Source organism: Cydia strobilella, chromosome 19, assembly GCF_947568885.1.
Source record: "Cydia strobilella chromosome 19, ilCydStro3.1, whole genome shotgun sequence".
In the NCBI taxonomy this organism is placed as follows: Eukaryota; Metazoa; Arthropoda; class Insecta; order Lepidoptera; family Tortricidae; genus Cydia; species Cydia strobilella.
The window spans coordinates 6551658-6568320 of NC_086059.1; the positions used below are offsets into that span (position 1 = coordinate 6551658).

At 39.1% G+C, this 16663-nt stretch overlaps 2 protein-coding genes across 6 annotated transcripts in view; both read right to left on the bottom strand.

The window, feature by feature from the left end:
- The window catches only part of LOC134750242 (flotillin-2), a 470025-nt gene that overhangs the window by 111786 nt on the left and 341576 nt on the right, over window positions 1-16663 (bottom strand). The window lies entirely within an intron of this gene.
- LOC134750238 (glucose dehydrogenase [FAD, quinone]-like) lies at window positions 10400-13611 on the bottom strand. Its single transcript, XM_063685386.1, has 3 exons — window positions 13415-13611; window positions 12936-13066; window positions 10400-12024 (listed from the first exon to the last, which is right to left on the bottom strand). The coding sequence occupies exons 1-3, from the start codon at window positions 13572-13574 to the stop codon at window positions 10444-10446; spliced, it is 1872 nt and encodes a 623-aa protein (XP_063541456.1). The 5' UTR covers window positions 13575-13611; the 3' UTR covers window positions 10400-10443.

A 16663-nucleotide genomic window follows, 5' to 3' on the forward strand; every position in this document is an offset into this window, starting at 1 on the left:
ACGCTGCTCGTATATAATTAAAGATACGATAAAGATCATTTAATATTCAATTTGCATAGTAAATGCCTATATTGCGCTTATGATTGTCTTGATTGTAATACCTACTATATGATACTATATGACTCTATAATGTTAAATATATATACAATATGCTGCTCTTATATAATTAAAGATAAGAGGCAATTTTGCGTTAATACATGATATGGCAGAACACTGTCAACGCTGTGCACACCAATAAATTATAATAAATGAACCGGCCAAGAGCATGTCGGGCCATGCTCAGTGTAGGGTTCCCCTTTCGTCACAATAGGCTAAACTGGAGCTATTAGTATAGAAGGTTGATAACAAAGGGATGAAATGAAAAAAAAGATGATGATGTTGCTGGCATGAGATGAAGGGATGAAGGAAACCAAAAAGACAAGGCAAATTTGCATAATCAGTACATACTTAATTAAAGTAGTAGACGACATAGACGTATATGGCCATAATTTTGTCCTTAGAACCTCCTTTCAATCAGAGACTGCATGTCTGGTCATAATAATCCACAGCGAAAAACATTAAATTGCAATATTATATCCATGCCATATTGCAGCTTTCTATCACTAACAATCACGGAGCAAAGCGTCGGACAGACAGACAGACGGACATGGCGAAACTATAAAGATGATATATCACATGACTGTTTTTTTTTAGGTATTGTAAGTAATATTTGTATTATTTCATTTTCAGGCAATTTTTTTTCCTTTTCCTCCTCCTAAAAAATGTCCGGCAAAAGAATATAAAGGTCTAGTTTATTATTATCATTACAAAAATAGCACAAAAACAAAAGACAAATTGTGTGTTTATGTTTCGTACGTACTTACGCTACTTCGCGCAATCAAATGAATAGTCCAAATTTGAGAGATAGTGTTGAGTAGAGCCAGTAGAGGTATAGTAGTACCAAGTAGAACTCAACAGTCAACACTATCTTCCCTATGTAATTAATCCGACAAGACTACACTTATGACTTCCTGGCGGTATTTGTCTGTAGCGGTATCAAAATGGACTGACGGAGCAAATGAGCAGTAGGAAATGACATGCCTAAGAGCCTTTGGCACTGAACGTAAAAGTTATCCCAACAAAAACATGAATGTGGAATGGGAGCCAAGTTCAATTTAACTGTACAGTAAATAAAATAATTTAAAGTGACGTCACAAAGTTTGTGACTCTCCCCCTCTCCCTGGTCACAATATGTCACATATTCTTTACCCCCTCCCTCCCCTGAACGTGTGATGTAATTAATGGATGACCCCTTACGTCATTCGCTAAAGGAATCGTCCACACTGACCATACCTTACACAGTTTTCCAGCTTGGAGCCACTGACCAACCACAATCACGGTTAAGATTCGGATGACGACTAATTTTAATAACCCGTGAGTGTCCCGGTTAAATATATTTTAATATGTCAGTGCCTCACGGAGGTTGTGTTATTAAAAATGGATAAAGGTTAAATGAGAAAATTAACCTTTATAGCCTGTAACTTTTGGGTATGTCTACAGGAAAGACGTGAACACAGTTTTGTGTTAGACCCAAATGCGACCTTCAGATGAGAACATCCGGACATACGAAAGCAGTTTTGCCCAAGCTGAAAAGAAGACACTCGCTAACGCTCGGCCAATTAGCAAAAATTTTCAGTTTTTCAATTTTATTACCTTTGTATACGCCTAATAGTCTACCTTCATGCCAAATATCAAGTTTCTAGGTCATCTAGAAGTGGGGTAGGTTTTTGGGCTGTTAGTCTTAATTTAATCTAATGAGTATATATATATTTTTTTCCATCGAATTGTCAATAGTTTTCAGGTTTCACTTTTTCCTCTATATTCATTTAATAGTGTACCTTGATGCCAAATATCAAGTTTCTAGGTCATCTGGAAGTGGGTTAAGTTTTCGTTTTATTAGTCTAAATTAATAATCAAATAAATAATCATTAAGATATAAAAAAATTTTTCAATCAACATCAAATATGTTCAGTTTTCACATTTTTTCCTTTATATACTTCTTATAGTCTACCTTGATACCAAATATCAAGTTTCTAGGTTATCTGGAAGTGGGTTAAGTTATAGGGTTCGGTTTTTGATCTATAATTGACAGACAGTGACAAAAATGCCGGTTTTTAAACGTGAATTTATCAATAACTGTCTGAGATACGTTTATAAAATTTTGTATTCTAGACAATCTAAGGGGCTTGAATAAATGTGCCAAATTTCATATGTGCAAGTTAAATAGGTTTCAAGTTATGAAGGGGTCAAAAGTAGCTCGAAATGGTTATACACGGTTGCTGCGTCGCCAGTTCCTTTTTTTTAGAACTTGGCTGGACACGCTACCGCGTGTCTAGATTGGCTATCGGACTCGACACCAGGCCAAAATGCTATCATGCATTTATTTGAAATAATTAAAATACTCGGTCACATTAATTTGTCGTACTTATTAGTAGGACAAATATTACTAATAAATACGAAAGTTTGTATGTTTGTTCATTCGTTACGTAAAAATGGCTGAAACGACAGATTGGAAACATTCGTTATCGAAAAAATCCCACCTTTTGCACAAATTGGACTAATTTGAGTTCTTAGCCTACCTTTTTAATATTAGTATCAATTTAGAGAACGTTTATTTACCTTTACATTAACGTATTTTGTGGTTATTAAAAATAGTATTCTTATAAGTTTAAGATGTTTGAAAAACATATGAATTGTGTAACGGGTCGCGCGCTCGCGCGTTTTCATTATCGTAAGAATGGTTTGAAAATTGTCAAAAATTAGAAAAGGTTGATAATCACAGCCAAAAATAAGCAAGAAAGGCTGACCACTGGTGCCTTTACCCTAGACGTAGAGCAGAGGCGTATTTAAATATTTGGCGCCCCGGGCCATTGGGCCTCTGCCGCCCCCCATGACCAATGAAGTAAACACAAAAGCATATTTTGTTCTCAGTGCCTTTCTGCAGAGCTTGGAATCGAACCTATAGCCAATTATGAGCGATGCCGATGGCCGAGCTCTACATAAGGGGGCGTTCAAATATTACGTAACGCTATTTTCGAAGATTTTTGTCCCCCCCCCCCCTCCCCCCCGTGTAACGCGCCGTAACGTTTTCCTGTACCCATCATCAGCCTACCCTTCCGGGAAATAGGAATGATTATAATGATATTTATTTAAAACAACATGTTACGTAACGCCTTATTCCAACCCCCCCTCCCTCCCCTGTAACGCATCGTAACGTTTTACAAGACCCCCCCTCCCCCCCAATTGCGTTACGTTATATTTGAACGCCTCCTAAGGCCGGAGACCCGGAGCGTCCGATAGCGGTGTGCTGCCCTGTGAGGCTGAAGGTCGAACTGCAGAAGAACAGAGGTTAAAGCACTGGTCATGTCTAAGGGAGCCTGAAGGCTACGAATATGATTAAAATTTTCTGCGGGCCCAAGAAACTTAAAGGGCGAGGTTCAGTGGAGCTGAGCTTTGATAAAAATCTATGGCCAAGACGAGCTCTGCATAGTGCTAAAGTCCCGGATCGCCCAATTGGCAATACGTCGTAGAGGCGGGATATATGGAGCAGCCCGTCTCTTCGATAAACTCGCGCACGGCCGTGCCGAAGCCGTTGCGGTCGTGGGGCAAAGTTCAAAGTTCAAATATACTTTATTCATGCAGGCCTAGCAACAAGCAATTATCAGAGCAATTTATTGATGTTAATTATTATTCCATAATAATATTGAATTATTATACAGATCAACTTTAATACTAAGAATTTCACAAAAAGATACTTACTACTTAATAGCATCGTTTACATCACTGCCGTCCTTTGACTTTGAAAATAAGTGAGGTGTCGTCTGTAAACACTATATCATGGTTGGTCTTGAGTCGGACTCGCGCACGAAGGGTTCCTTACCATTACGCAAAAAACGGGAAAAAATCACCTTTGTTGTATATGGGAATCCCACTTAAATAGGTATTAATTTTATTCTGCTTTGCTTTTATTATTTTGCTTTTTTTTATTTGTTGTTATAGCGGCAACAGAAATACATAATCTGTGAAAATTTCAACTGTCTAGCTTTCACGGTTCATGAGATACAGCCTGGTGACAGACAGACAGGCAGACAGACGGACAGTGGAGTCTTATTAATAGGATCCCGTTTACCCTTTGGGTACGGTCGTAGGGAACCCTAGAAAAGAACGCAACGCAAAAGACACTACGTAATCTACGTATGTATGTGCCGCGTCAATTTCCGATGTGGTCATCCTAACTAAATGCATTTTAACTACCTGTATACTTAGCTCTTAGTTTTCCTGGAACATTTTAGACCAAATATCAGTACAAGGCAATGGCGTTTGACGGGGAGTGCACCTTCAGCGGGTTGGGCGAGGGCGATACCAGGATCAGCTCTGTGCCACAGATTATACAATAGTTTGCTCGCTTGCACAGGGGATACTATCAACACATCGATGTGGCAAAAGGTAGGTTTACATACAGTTACAGTTCTGTAAATACTCGTCAATTGTAGAGCAAGTACCAGTACAAGGCATTGGCGCGGGCGTTTACGGTGAGCGCAGCTTTAGCGGGCTAGGCGAGGGGGACACCAGGATCTGCTCCGTGCTCGCTTGCACAGGGAATACCATCGTGTGGCAAAAGGTAGGTTTACTTATGGTTACAGTTCTGCAACTTGTGATATGATATACTCGTAATATTTTGCACGAAGCGAGCAAACATATTGAACTAAGATATTTCTAAAGTTAATTCAGTCTACTTAGGTACCGTAAAACCACCCAACTATTAGTAGTCCAAAATGTTTAGTCCAAGACAAACTCTAATAAAGCATAGTTCATATAGAATTGGTACGCACTAGAAAATTTATATTTTTTTAAGCAAACGATATAACAAAGTTATGAATGGTGAATTTTAAATAGTATTTAGCTTTTAAATATATATAAATAAATAAATAAATCTCTGTTATGTAAATAATTACGAACTTTTTTCGTAATGGACCCCATCATATTCTGCACAACACTTTTGTTAACATTCTTGGCGTGTTGATCTCATGTAGATCGCAACGAATTGATATCCTGGACATTTTTTTTATGATTGCCCAGTAGTTTTCGGTAGATCGAAATTGGGGACAATTCGGAGGATTAATCTCGCGGAGTATGTAATCAACCTGATTTTAAGTATACCATGCCAAAACTTTTTTTGAGTAGTGGCTGCTGGCTAAATCAGGGCAAAATTTCACGGGACTGTTATCGGTTTCTAATAAATGGCAAAACTCATTTCCTTAAGCACCCTTTAATATAAAAGTCCGATTTCATTGTTGACGATGTACTTAATATAACTTTTCGTCATAAGGCCGCAACTTCAAATTCCTTGTCATATCATATATTTTTTGCGAACTTGTAAAGTTTCACGAACTTATATTTTTCGGGAAAATTTTCTCTACTATCGGCCATATAAAACTTCGAACCGAGTAGTTGATTAAAATCGAGTTTTACATACGTCTCGTCGTCCAATAACAAGCAACCTTCGAATTTTGTCAAAACTCGGTCGCACAGTAGTCGAGCTCGTGTTTTAGCTTGTTGGTTCTATTTAACGGTCCAATTTGAATGTTTAATTGCTCGATAGCTCTTAATAGCCACCTCTGAGGCGAATCATCTTTACAGTACTACGACATTCTATGAATTTTCGTGATAAATCGTAATCAGGCAGTCCTGGATTTTGTTTGACTGACCTTAGGACTTTTTTTCCAAAATCTTATTACTTGTACCAGACCTCCGATTAGTTTGTATCTTCCTGTTGGCAGATAGAGTCTCCTTGCAACGTTTTATGACCCTATAAACATTAGCTTTATGCATCTTAAGCGACTTTGCTGTCTTCGTCCCGGACCGATAAGAATTTGTGAGGTATTTGTGCATGATCAAGATCAATCTCTTTTTCTCAATTTCCATGGTCGAAAACTTTAAAAAGCCAGCAAAATAATATTTTCACCATGAATACTTTGAAGCTTGGTGATTGAACTGTAATTGTTAATTTTTTCCCGCCATGAAAAAATAAAAATAAATCTACAACTAATTATGTGCCAATTCTATATGAACTAGGCTTTATCTTTTATATCTTAGTTACGGTAAGATATTTGAGTTAGCCAATTCTAATTCGAAATATCTTTTGCTGTTTAGGGCAGAGTTTTTGAGCCAGGGCCCGGGTCTGCGATGGTGTCATTTTTAAGTAAATCAAATATTGCTAGTCATTGTGTTAGCCCGTACGTGCCCGTTCGTGTAAGATTAATCAAGACAGGATCACACACAACACACAGGAACAAAGTAGAGTTTAAAAAAAAAAAAAAAAAAAAAAAAAAAAAAAAAAAAAAAAAAAAAAAAAAAAAAAAAAGCTGTCAACCTTCTGTCTGTCACTTTGCACAGTGATATTTTTGGCTTATTTTTCAAATTATACATGGCTCTAGATGCCTGAAACTGCTTTTATCTTATCTAAAAACATCAGATTACTGTGCAATAGTGTGGGCAGGCCCAATACTGAACAAATAATAACATATCTTTTTGTTTCAGACGTTGCGGCCTTGTACGGCTACGTCGTGTCGTCCTGACGGCCGACGTCAACGTCTATTACGAACTATAAATTTTATTTTTAGTGAATACTGTTATTTTGTGTTTAAGTTTTTTGTGCTTTAGTTATTGTAGATACTGTTACGGTAAGTGGATGCATGCCGCAACTCAATCAGGCGATGGCACACCATATCTAAATTTTAATTGTGTACAATGCGACAACTCTTTTAAAACGCAGAGAGGCCTCAATATTCATATTTCCAAAAAACACCGTCTTTGTATCAGCCAAAATGATGCCGTTTTAAATTTAGACCAACCCTTTTTAACCACCCCCCTTTCTGACCAACCAAATTCCATCCCTTTCCATTCATACCTTAGCGAACTTAAAAATAATGTGCCCGTTGTTAAAAGAGTTCCGCGCGGCGCCAGGATCACAGTCGCTAATCACCTTTCAGGCCTAATTATAAAATGTGTGGAAAATAATCAAATTGATGATTGGCATAATCTTTTCCTTTTTTCATTCAAAACCCTTCATGCCAAAAAGGATAAGACAATTTCTTTAACACAAAAAATCAAAAACAATTGCGTTTCGAATACAATTCCACACATTTCTCGACCTTCTGGATGCGCCTCATCCACTTTCAATAGAACTAAATTAATTGAAAGTAAAATTAGCGACGGCGATCTTAAAGGTGCCGCTCGTCTTCTTTTCACAAATGACGTGCTATCGCCAGATACTCCTGATACCCTCTCGGCTTTACGTTCTAAACATCCCCCAGCTCCTTCAGTACCACACTTGTTTGCCCCACCTACATCTGACCGGGCCTGCCTCCAAATCGAAGACAAAGACGTTATTGACGCCATATTTTCTTTCAAAAACGGTTCGGCGGCCGGCCTGGATGGGATCTCGCCCCAACATTTGAAGGATCTAATTTCTCATTCCGTGGGCGACGCAGGTGTGCAGCTTATCAGTTCCCTTACTAAATTAGTAAATTTTATGTTTTCAGGCAAAATTAACACTGAAATCCTCCCTATTCTATACGGTGCAAACCTGATCGCCCTAACCAAAAAGGACGGAGGGGTGAGACCCATTGCTGTGGGGTCTACTTTACGACGTCTGGCATCAAAAATTGCGGTTAGACACGTTAGATCAAAATTGCAGTCCCTTTTTGAACCAATACAGCTAGGTTTCGGCACGAAAGGTGGGTGCGAGGCAGCCGTCCATGCCCTAAGGACCTACCTTTCACTCAATGATTGCGAAATTGTAGTCAAAATTGACGTTAAAAATGCTTTTAATTCGGTTAGTAGGGACACTTTGCTGACAGAAGTAAAGGACAAAATTCCAGAGCTATACAATTACCTTTTCTTTTGCTATTCAAACTCATCTAAATTAATGTACAAGTCACATGAATTATCTTCTGAGGTTGGCTGTCAGCAGGGTGACCCTCTCGGGCCAGCAATTTTTAGTTTGGCTATAAATCCAATTATTAAAAATTTAAAATCAAAATTCAATGTCTGGTATTTAGATGACGGAACTCTAGGAGGCGACGTGAATACTGTGCTCTCTGATTTGTCTTTTATTAAGAGTAGTTTCGAAAATATTGGTTTAGAACTGAATTTCAGCAAATGTGAACTCTTTATTCAAAAACCTTCTTGTTCTTTGGCAGACTTACAACCCAAATTTGACGATCTGGCTCCTGATATCAAATCAGTAGACAAGTATTCTCTTTGCCTCCTGGGATCTCCTATATTCGAAGAATCTTTTCCCGGTTATATTTCTAACTCTATAACTAAATTCAAAAGTCACACGAATCGCTTACTCGAAATTAGCCCTCATTATGCTCTTGTGATTCTTAAATTTTGTCTTTTTGTCCCTAAATTTACATATGTGCTCCGCTGCTGTCCTTTTTGGAAACATCAAAATTTATTGTCGCCTTTAGATGATTTGATCAAAATTAGTTTAGAGACTATTCTAAACATTCAGCTAAGTGAGCCTTCCTGGTCTCAAGCGTCCCTCCCTATTCGGTTTGGAGGTTTAGGAATTCGCAAAATTTCCAGTGTGGCTTCCCCAGCCTTTTTGGCGTCCACTCATAGCACGTCTGGTCTCATAGGAAATATTTTAAGGGCTTTGCCCACAAACTGTGAGATTGCGGGCTTTGAGGACGCCAAAAATGCTTTTAAAATTGCTTGCCCGGGAAAACAATTTCCAGACAACCCAAATTCACAAAGGAGTTGGGATAATGTTTACTGTGATTTAACTTACAATATTCTCCTAAACAACTGTACAGGTCCAGACCGCGCGAGGCTTTTGGCGGTCGGAGCCCGGGAAGCGGGTTACTGGCTACATGCCCATCCTTCGCCTAATACTGGTACTTTCTTGGATCCGGCCTCCCTTAGACTGGCGACTGGTTTGCGACTCGGGGTTTCGGTGTGTACGCCACACATATGCTCTTGTGGCACGGACGTGGACCGACTGGGACACCATGGATTATCTTGTCAAAAAAGTGCCGGCCGTTTTTCAAGACATGCGTCGCTTAATGACATAATCCGTCGGTCTCTTGCCACCATCAATGTACCCGCTCTTCTTGAGCCGACTGGCATTATCAGAGATGATGGCAAGAGGCCCGATGGGATGTCCTTGGTTCCTTGGAGCTTGGGACGGATGTTGGTGTGGGATGCTACCTGCGTAGACACACTGGCACCGTCCCACCTCCAACGGACTAATGTAAAAGCGGGCGGAGCGGCGGAAAGCGCCGAAATTTTAAAACGTAATAAATATAAGAGCCTCGGTAGAGAGTATCATTTCGTTCCATTTGGAGTTGAAACTCTAGGTCCATGGGGTCCCAGCGCGCATAAGTTGTTTGCAGAAATCGCGAAGCGTCTGGTTGACGTAACTGGTGACCGAAGAGCTGGCGGCTTTCTCGCACAACGTATCAGCATTGCGATACAGCGGGGAAATGCCGCCAGCATCCTTGGTACAATGCCTCAAGGGCCTATTTTAGATTTAAGCTAGTTATTAATTTCGTTTACGTAGTACCACTGTATATATCTTGTATGTAAATAAATGTATTTAAAAGTAGAGTTTATGTAAATAAAGTATTTGTTTATTTGTTTTTTAATGGTGTATTAATTACTCAATGTCACTACATTACGATACAAGTGCGAAAAATAGGAAATTCGCAACGAGTGGCGATAAGTACATATGAACGGAAAGAACATGTCTAGTCACTTTTTTCGGAAAATGATATTTTCATCTCAAAAGGTAGAGCTCTTAATGAACTATTAGTTATATCTTTTGCTACCACTGTATAATATATGTAACACAACTTTTTTTGTTAAAATAGACCTAATCACAGAATTACCATACGTTTTGACATGGTTCCGAATTTTAAAACCGCGATTACTCAAAATCTTACTAAAGTGACTAGTAAGTAAGTAAGTAAGTCGTTTATTGCAAACCATGGTACAATACAATAGATGTTACAATTAAAAAAGATCACATGGTACCCTGGTAGGGTATGACAATTATCCTTAAAACTACATTAACTAAATACTAAATAAATTAAATATAACATTTAGTACTTACAGATAACACTTCTTAACGTTATATTATTGCTTTTTAATATTTTCTAAGTATAGGAACTAGATATGTTCTTTCCGTGTACCCTTCATATGGCCCTTTAAATTTTCTAAATACGCACGTATAGTTTTCGTTACCGTATTAGACTGGTAAATGCACCATATAGTATATTGAAAATATAAATAAAACATGATATCAAATATGATAAATAATTGTCTACATATACCATCATCCATATTTCAACATATCGTTCACCAGAGGTATTTGTCGTATTTGTTCTTTTTAGATTATAGTTCCGTATGCCCTTTAGACCAGAATGCTTTTATCATGTCAGCTGCTTTCTCGGCAATCATGATTGTTGGAGCGTTTGTATTTCCTCGCGTGATATCTGGCATGATACTGGCATCCACCACTCTTAGACCTTTCACATTTTTAACTTTTAATTCCGGATCGAGTACTGCACTGCTATCTCCATCTGGTCCCATTTTTACAGTTCCAACAGGATGATAAAGGGAAAATGTAGTTTCTCTTGCAACACATTCTATAAAGTCATCTGAATCTGTCTGGAACATTTTGCATGCTTCTATCTCTATCCATTGTTGTTTTAAACCAATCTGCTTAAATGCATCTGTTTCTCCAAACTTTAAGGCGTATTGTTTGAAACCCCTAATCACTGTGAGGACGTCGTCTTGCTCTTGCAAGTAGTTGGCATAAATCAATGGATGGTCATTATGATCGGTGCTCTTAAGGATAATGCGTCCTTTAGACTTTGGTCTCAGCAAAACTAAGGCCATTATAAGTAAATGATTGTTCTCATTTAATTCGCGAAACTTTTTTATTAAGTCTTCATTCATCCCATGTACACTAAAAATGTCTACAAAATTATAAGAGTTCGGAGGCACAAATACCTGATGAAACTCTACATCTGGAGTGCTCGCTTTGGGATCCGTTGTATTGTAGAAAGAAATCACTTTATGGGGGCTTGTGTCCGACAATATTCCTGTGTTATGCGTTATATATTCCGCGAACGCTCCCGCAATTTGAACCAGTCCAAGCGTATCTTTATCGCCGGGCAGTGTGAAGTAGGTAGGAACAAATAAGTGATCTTGTAAGTTTTCCCCTACAGGTAAATCAACTTTAACGTCTATATTTAAGTCTTCTAAATGTTTTCGAGGTCCTATTCCAGACAACATTAGCAACTGGGGTGAATTGATAGCACCAGCTGATATTATTATCTCTTTTTTAGCTTTCACAACAAATTCTTTGCCATTCTTATTTAAAACTACACTTGTCGCGTCCCGGGTATTCGGTTTAAACAAGATTTTCGTTGCCATCGTATTTTTGATGACATGTAGATTCGTGCGTTGTTTTATTGGGCTTAAAAATGCGGATGCTGTGCTGTGTCTGACTCCATTTCTAGTTGTGCTAAAAGCTCTGGTGATGCCCATTTGGCTACTGCCATTTATATCGTACAGCGATTCCATGCCGATTTCCGTAGCAGCTTTGATAATGATTTTTTCAATGTCATGAATATGTTTAGTGTCCTCTACGCTTAGGTATCCACCAGTACTATGGAACGGGATTGTGTCTTCGTTTAAGGTTCCAGTGAAGTTTTCACTTTTCTTAAAGTACGGTAGGACATCATCAAAGCTCCAGCCGTGGTTGCCGGCGGCGGCCCATTCATCATAGTCGAGTTTGTTGCCTCTGACGTAGTACATGCCGTTGATGGCGCTGCAGCCGCCGAGGGTCTTGCCTCGCGGCCAGGCGCAGCTCTTCGTGGCGTAGGACCGACAGGCCCCTTCTTGAGGGACCGGCCGGTAGCCCCAGTCATCGGGACCACCAATGTTGCTAAAAAATGTTTGGGGTACCTTGAAATAGTAAATAAAACGAGTTATAGTATTTTAGGGTTGTTGCAGATATCACAATGTAGTGATTTTATCAAGTGCAATTTTACCCTTACTGCTTTTTCTTTTCTGGATATAAATATATATCGGAGATCCCAGAAATAAATGTATTGTCATATTAAGTCTTAAGATATAAGGGTACAACGCACTACTAAAGGCTGATAATTATTATATGTAGCTAAAGGAGGATAAGAGGATATAGTCCGCGAGCCAGGCGCAAATTTCGTCAGTCATCGCCTCCCAGGCGAAAACTCACATAGCGGGTTAACAGCTATGTATGATTAACCCTCGTGAACGTCAGCTGCCGCTCCGTTGGTGAGTTGAGGAATGGCAGCTACCGAAACGCGTAACACGGTCTTTCCACCGCGATACGACCGGCTGACGATTTGTTTTATTAACAATAGCATCTAAACTATCATCTGACAAAGTATCAAACGGGAGGCGATGACGCTGATGACTGATTTTTTTTTCTTTTTTTACATGTTCATGTGACCAGCTGACGGTCTTTCCACAGCGATACAATCGGCTGACGATTTTGTTTATTCACAATAGCATCTAAACTATCATCTGACAAAGTATCAAGCGGGAAGCGATGACAATTTTTTTTTTATAGACTTCTTTTGCTGCCATTCCTCAACCCACCAACGGAGCGGCAGCTGACGTTCACGAGGGTTCATCATACGTAGCCGTTAACCACTATACGAGTTTTCGCCCGGGAGGCGATTGGTCATGGAAATCTGTTCCTGGCCCGCGGTCTAATAATTCCTAAGGAGAGGTTGCCGTCAGTCTTTACGAGCAGAGTCTTCCAGTCCCCCACTTCTGTCACACGGCACAAGCTGACCATGCCCCGCCACGGTGAAGTCTGTATATCTTACCATAGTTCCTAGCGAGGGGTTACCGCCCGCCTCCACGAGCAGAACCTTCCAGTCAGCAACTTCCGTCAGACGGTTCGCCAAAACGGCACCGGCCGACCCTGCCCCCACTACGATGAAGTCATAGTTGGGATCTAGAAGCATCATATGATAAATGAAATTGACAGTTTTCACCGAAAGTAAGTAGGTAGGTTCCTATGAGTGCAAGAATTACAGTCGGTAAATAATCACTTGCAAACGAAGCTCGCTAATTATTAAACGATCAATATGTGGGTCCGGGCAAATGTGCGAACTAAGTGGACGCTCGAGCTGAGCGTGCAGTGGGAGCGTTGAAAACAGTTGAAAGCAGCTTCATCGCGTCACAAACGACCACTCAGTACGATCACCAACCAGGTGTCAGTGAAAACCCGCCTACTAAACCCTCACGCACCACTAACACTAATCTCTCCACTTGCTATCCATCCACTGTCGAGTTAACATACCTTGAAGAACAGTGTCAGTAGCGTCATCAGGCCATAAGTGATCGCCGGCCAGGGCGCACTGTGCCGCTAAGAACCCCTGTAGAGCTTGAACGAATAGCGGCCCTGCTGCACTGTAGCTCTCTAGAATTGGTGTCGTCAACGCCGGGTCACACGCCCACATTTTGAACCTGAAATTAAAAGCAGGTTCTTCATATCAGTCGAAAAAATATATAATACGCTGCTCGTATATAATTAAAGATACGATAAAGATAATTTAATAATTAATTTGCATGGTAAATACCTATAATGCGCTTATTTATTGTTTATTATTTATTGTTTATTGTACGGCAGAACACTGTCAGTAACGCTGTGCACATCAATAAATTATAATAAAAAAAGACTTCGAACAAATGAAAAATTATTTATTTATTAAATTTGTTTTCAATAACAAAACTGTCCATCTTTTGTACCATATTTTAAGCAAAATAAAGATATTTGATATTTTATTTATTTTGTTTTTTTTTTGAGGTACTTAGTGTATTTTTTTTCATTATCAGGCAGTTTTTTTAATAGGGACCTTTCCTTTTCCACCTCCTAAAAAATGTCTGGCAATAGGTCGCTTTAAGATCTAGTTTATTATCATTACAAAAATACTTAACACAAAAACAAAAGACAAATTGTGTGTTTATGTTTCGTACGTACCTACACTACTTCGCGCAATCAAATGAATACACCAAATGAGAGACAGCTTGGGCCTTAGAGCTTCCAAATACCGGACTTCTCGAAATACCGGTATTAATACCGAAACTCTCTTCATCAATCCCGGGATCCGGGGATCCCGGTATTTATTATGAATTCAAGGTTTTATTAGAAATCGCGAATTTAAAAGAATATAAATATTATACCACATAAGTTTTAATAACTTTAGGACAATGGACAATCAAATAATGTTGCATTTTGCTGCTTGTATTCACACTCGCTAGTCACAGTCACCGGTGACTTAAGTGTTATGTACATACCTGCTACGGATGTTTAGTTCAACGTTAACGTTTTTAATGAAGTAACACCTTACATCACTTACATGTTTATTCTATTACTCGGTACAATGGGTGGCAAAGAAATATACAGAATAATACAATGCAATTGCTTGTGTAAGTACTTTATAAAACATATGTTTTGATATAACAGAAAAACGTTGACAACTAATTTTATGCATTTAGTTAAGTACTTTTTTGCAGAAGTAGAATGTACCAAAATATGCGTATTGGTAAAACTCATTTGTGTATTGGTGTACAATGTACATACATAATGATCGGTATTAAATATTTGATGAAGCTTGAAATGTTTAATAGCTCCGATTTTAGCAAATATGGTTTAAATACGTAGCCAGGTTTTACATAAAAATAAGGTATTACTTAGTTCTTACTTTTTAGAGTTCTGTACCCAAAGGACCCATTACCCATTACTAACTCTCCGCTGTCTGTCTGTCCGTCTGTCACCCGGCTGTATCTCATAAACCGTGATAGCTGAACCGTGACAGTTGAAATTTTCACAGATGATGTATTTCTGTTGCCGCTATAACAACAAATACTAAAAACAGAATAAAATAAATATTTAAGTGGGGCTCCCATACATCAACAAACGTGATTTTTTTGCCGTTTGCGTAATGGCACGGAACCCATAGTGCACGAGTCCGACTCGCACTTGGCCGGTTTTTACAGTGAATTTAAAACTCTGTATCCCTGTCTCTCTCTCTCTCTCTCTCTCTCTCTCTCTCTCTCTCTCTCTCTCTCTCTCTCTCTCTCTCTCTCTCTCACTCTCTCTCTCTCTCTCTCTGTGTGTGTGTGTGTGTGTGTGTGTGTGTGTGTGTGTGTGTGTGTGTGTTTGTGTGTGTGTGTGTGTGTGCCTTGCTCTTTTCATACTGTTTACCGTATTTGCACAACATTTAAATAAATAATTATGTTCATATCACTACCATGATTTCCAAAAATATTCATCGTCAGACAGTCGTCATGCCGATCTACTCAGATAGTTACGCGTTTCAATAATTATTAAATGAGAGTGAGATACTAGTTTGATGCAACTGACGTTTATTGGGCTTCTTAATGCAGTCGAATTTGATCATTTTGATATAGAAGATTTATACTGCACACTTCGCAAAGTTTAATAAATACTGGGATCCCGGTATTGCATTTTAAAATAGCGGTATTGAAAAATGACCAAAAAAGGCGGGATCCCGGTATTGGAAGCCCTAGTAACTATAGCTATTGGAGCTATAGTAGAACTATTAAACACTATTATCTTGCCTAGTATGTAATTAATCCGACTAGACTACACTTGTGACTTCCTGGCGGTCTTTGTAGCGGTATAAAAAGGGACTGACGGAGCAAGTGACTAGTAAATGTCATGCCTAAGAGCCTTTTGACACTGAACGTAAAAGTTATCGGCTATCGGACTATTCGGACTCGACACCAGGCCAAATTGAAATGTATATACCTCTCGCTGCTGCTCGTACCAAAGTTTTTCGTACCAGTCGCTTTTTGGTGAAGGAAAACAGCGTGAGGAAACCGGACTAATCCTAACAAGGGCTACTTCACCCTCTGGGTTGGAAGGTCACATGGCAGTCGCTTTCGTAAAAACTAGTGCCTACGTCAATTCTTAAGATTAGTTGTCAAGCGGAGCCCAGGCTCCCATGAGCCGTGGCAAAAATGCCGGGACAACGTGAGGAAGATGATGACTCGGTCACCTTCATTTGTCCTACTAATATTATAGGTACTTACCAATAAATACGAAAGTTTGTATGTTTGTTCCTTCGTTACGTAAAAACGGCTGAAACGACAGATTGGAAATATACATATACCATATACGAGTATAATGGACGCAGGATACTTTTTATTCCGTATTCGTCTCCTAAGAGGTTCAATTGGTTTCGAATTTCGTTCACGAGTATTAAGATGTAGGGGGTGGGGGTTAGTTTAAGGTCGTTGGAAAGGTTATTTTAAAATAAATTTCCTTTCATGATACATATCAATATAATCAACCTTAAGAAAAGCACGTAAAAGTGCAAAAGTGGCCTTAAATGTCGAAGGGCATTACGACGAAACGACATCATAAAATATCATTTCATGGTAGTCGTGGTGGACCCCCATCAGCTATCGGATAGATATTTGATAGGTATCCTATCCCATATCGGATTCGGCATGATTAAAACCTACAGTACCGGGTCCGATAACTGATAATGTGAAAGGGCTCTTATATTGAATAAGTACT

Bases quoted from the DNA above. Each gene is read 5' to 3' on its own strand.
- LOC134750238 (XM_063685386.1), bottom strand. From the start codon at position 13,574: ATGTGGGCGTGTGACCCGGCGTTGACGACACCAATTCTAGAGAGCTAC. The intron at 13,067-13,414 runs GTATGTTAACTC...TGATGCTTCTAG, and splicing joins TACTGACACTGTTCTTCAAG to ATCCCAACTATGACTTCATC. The intron at 12,025-12,935 runs GTAAGATATACA...TACTATTTCAAG, and splicing joins ACCCCTCGCTAGGAACTATG to GTACCCCAAACATTTTTTAG.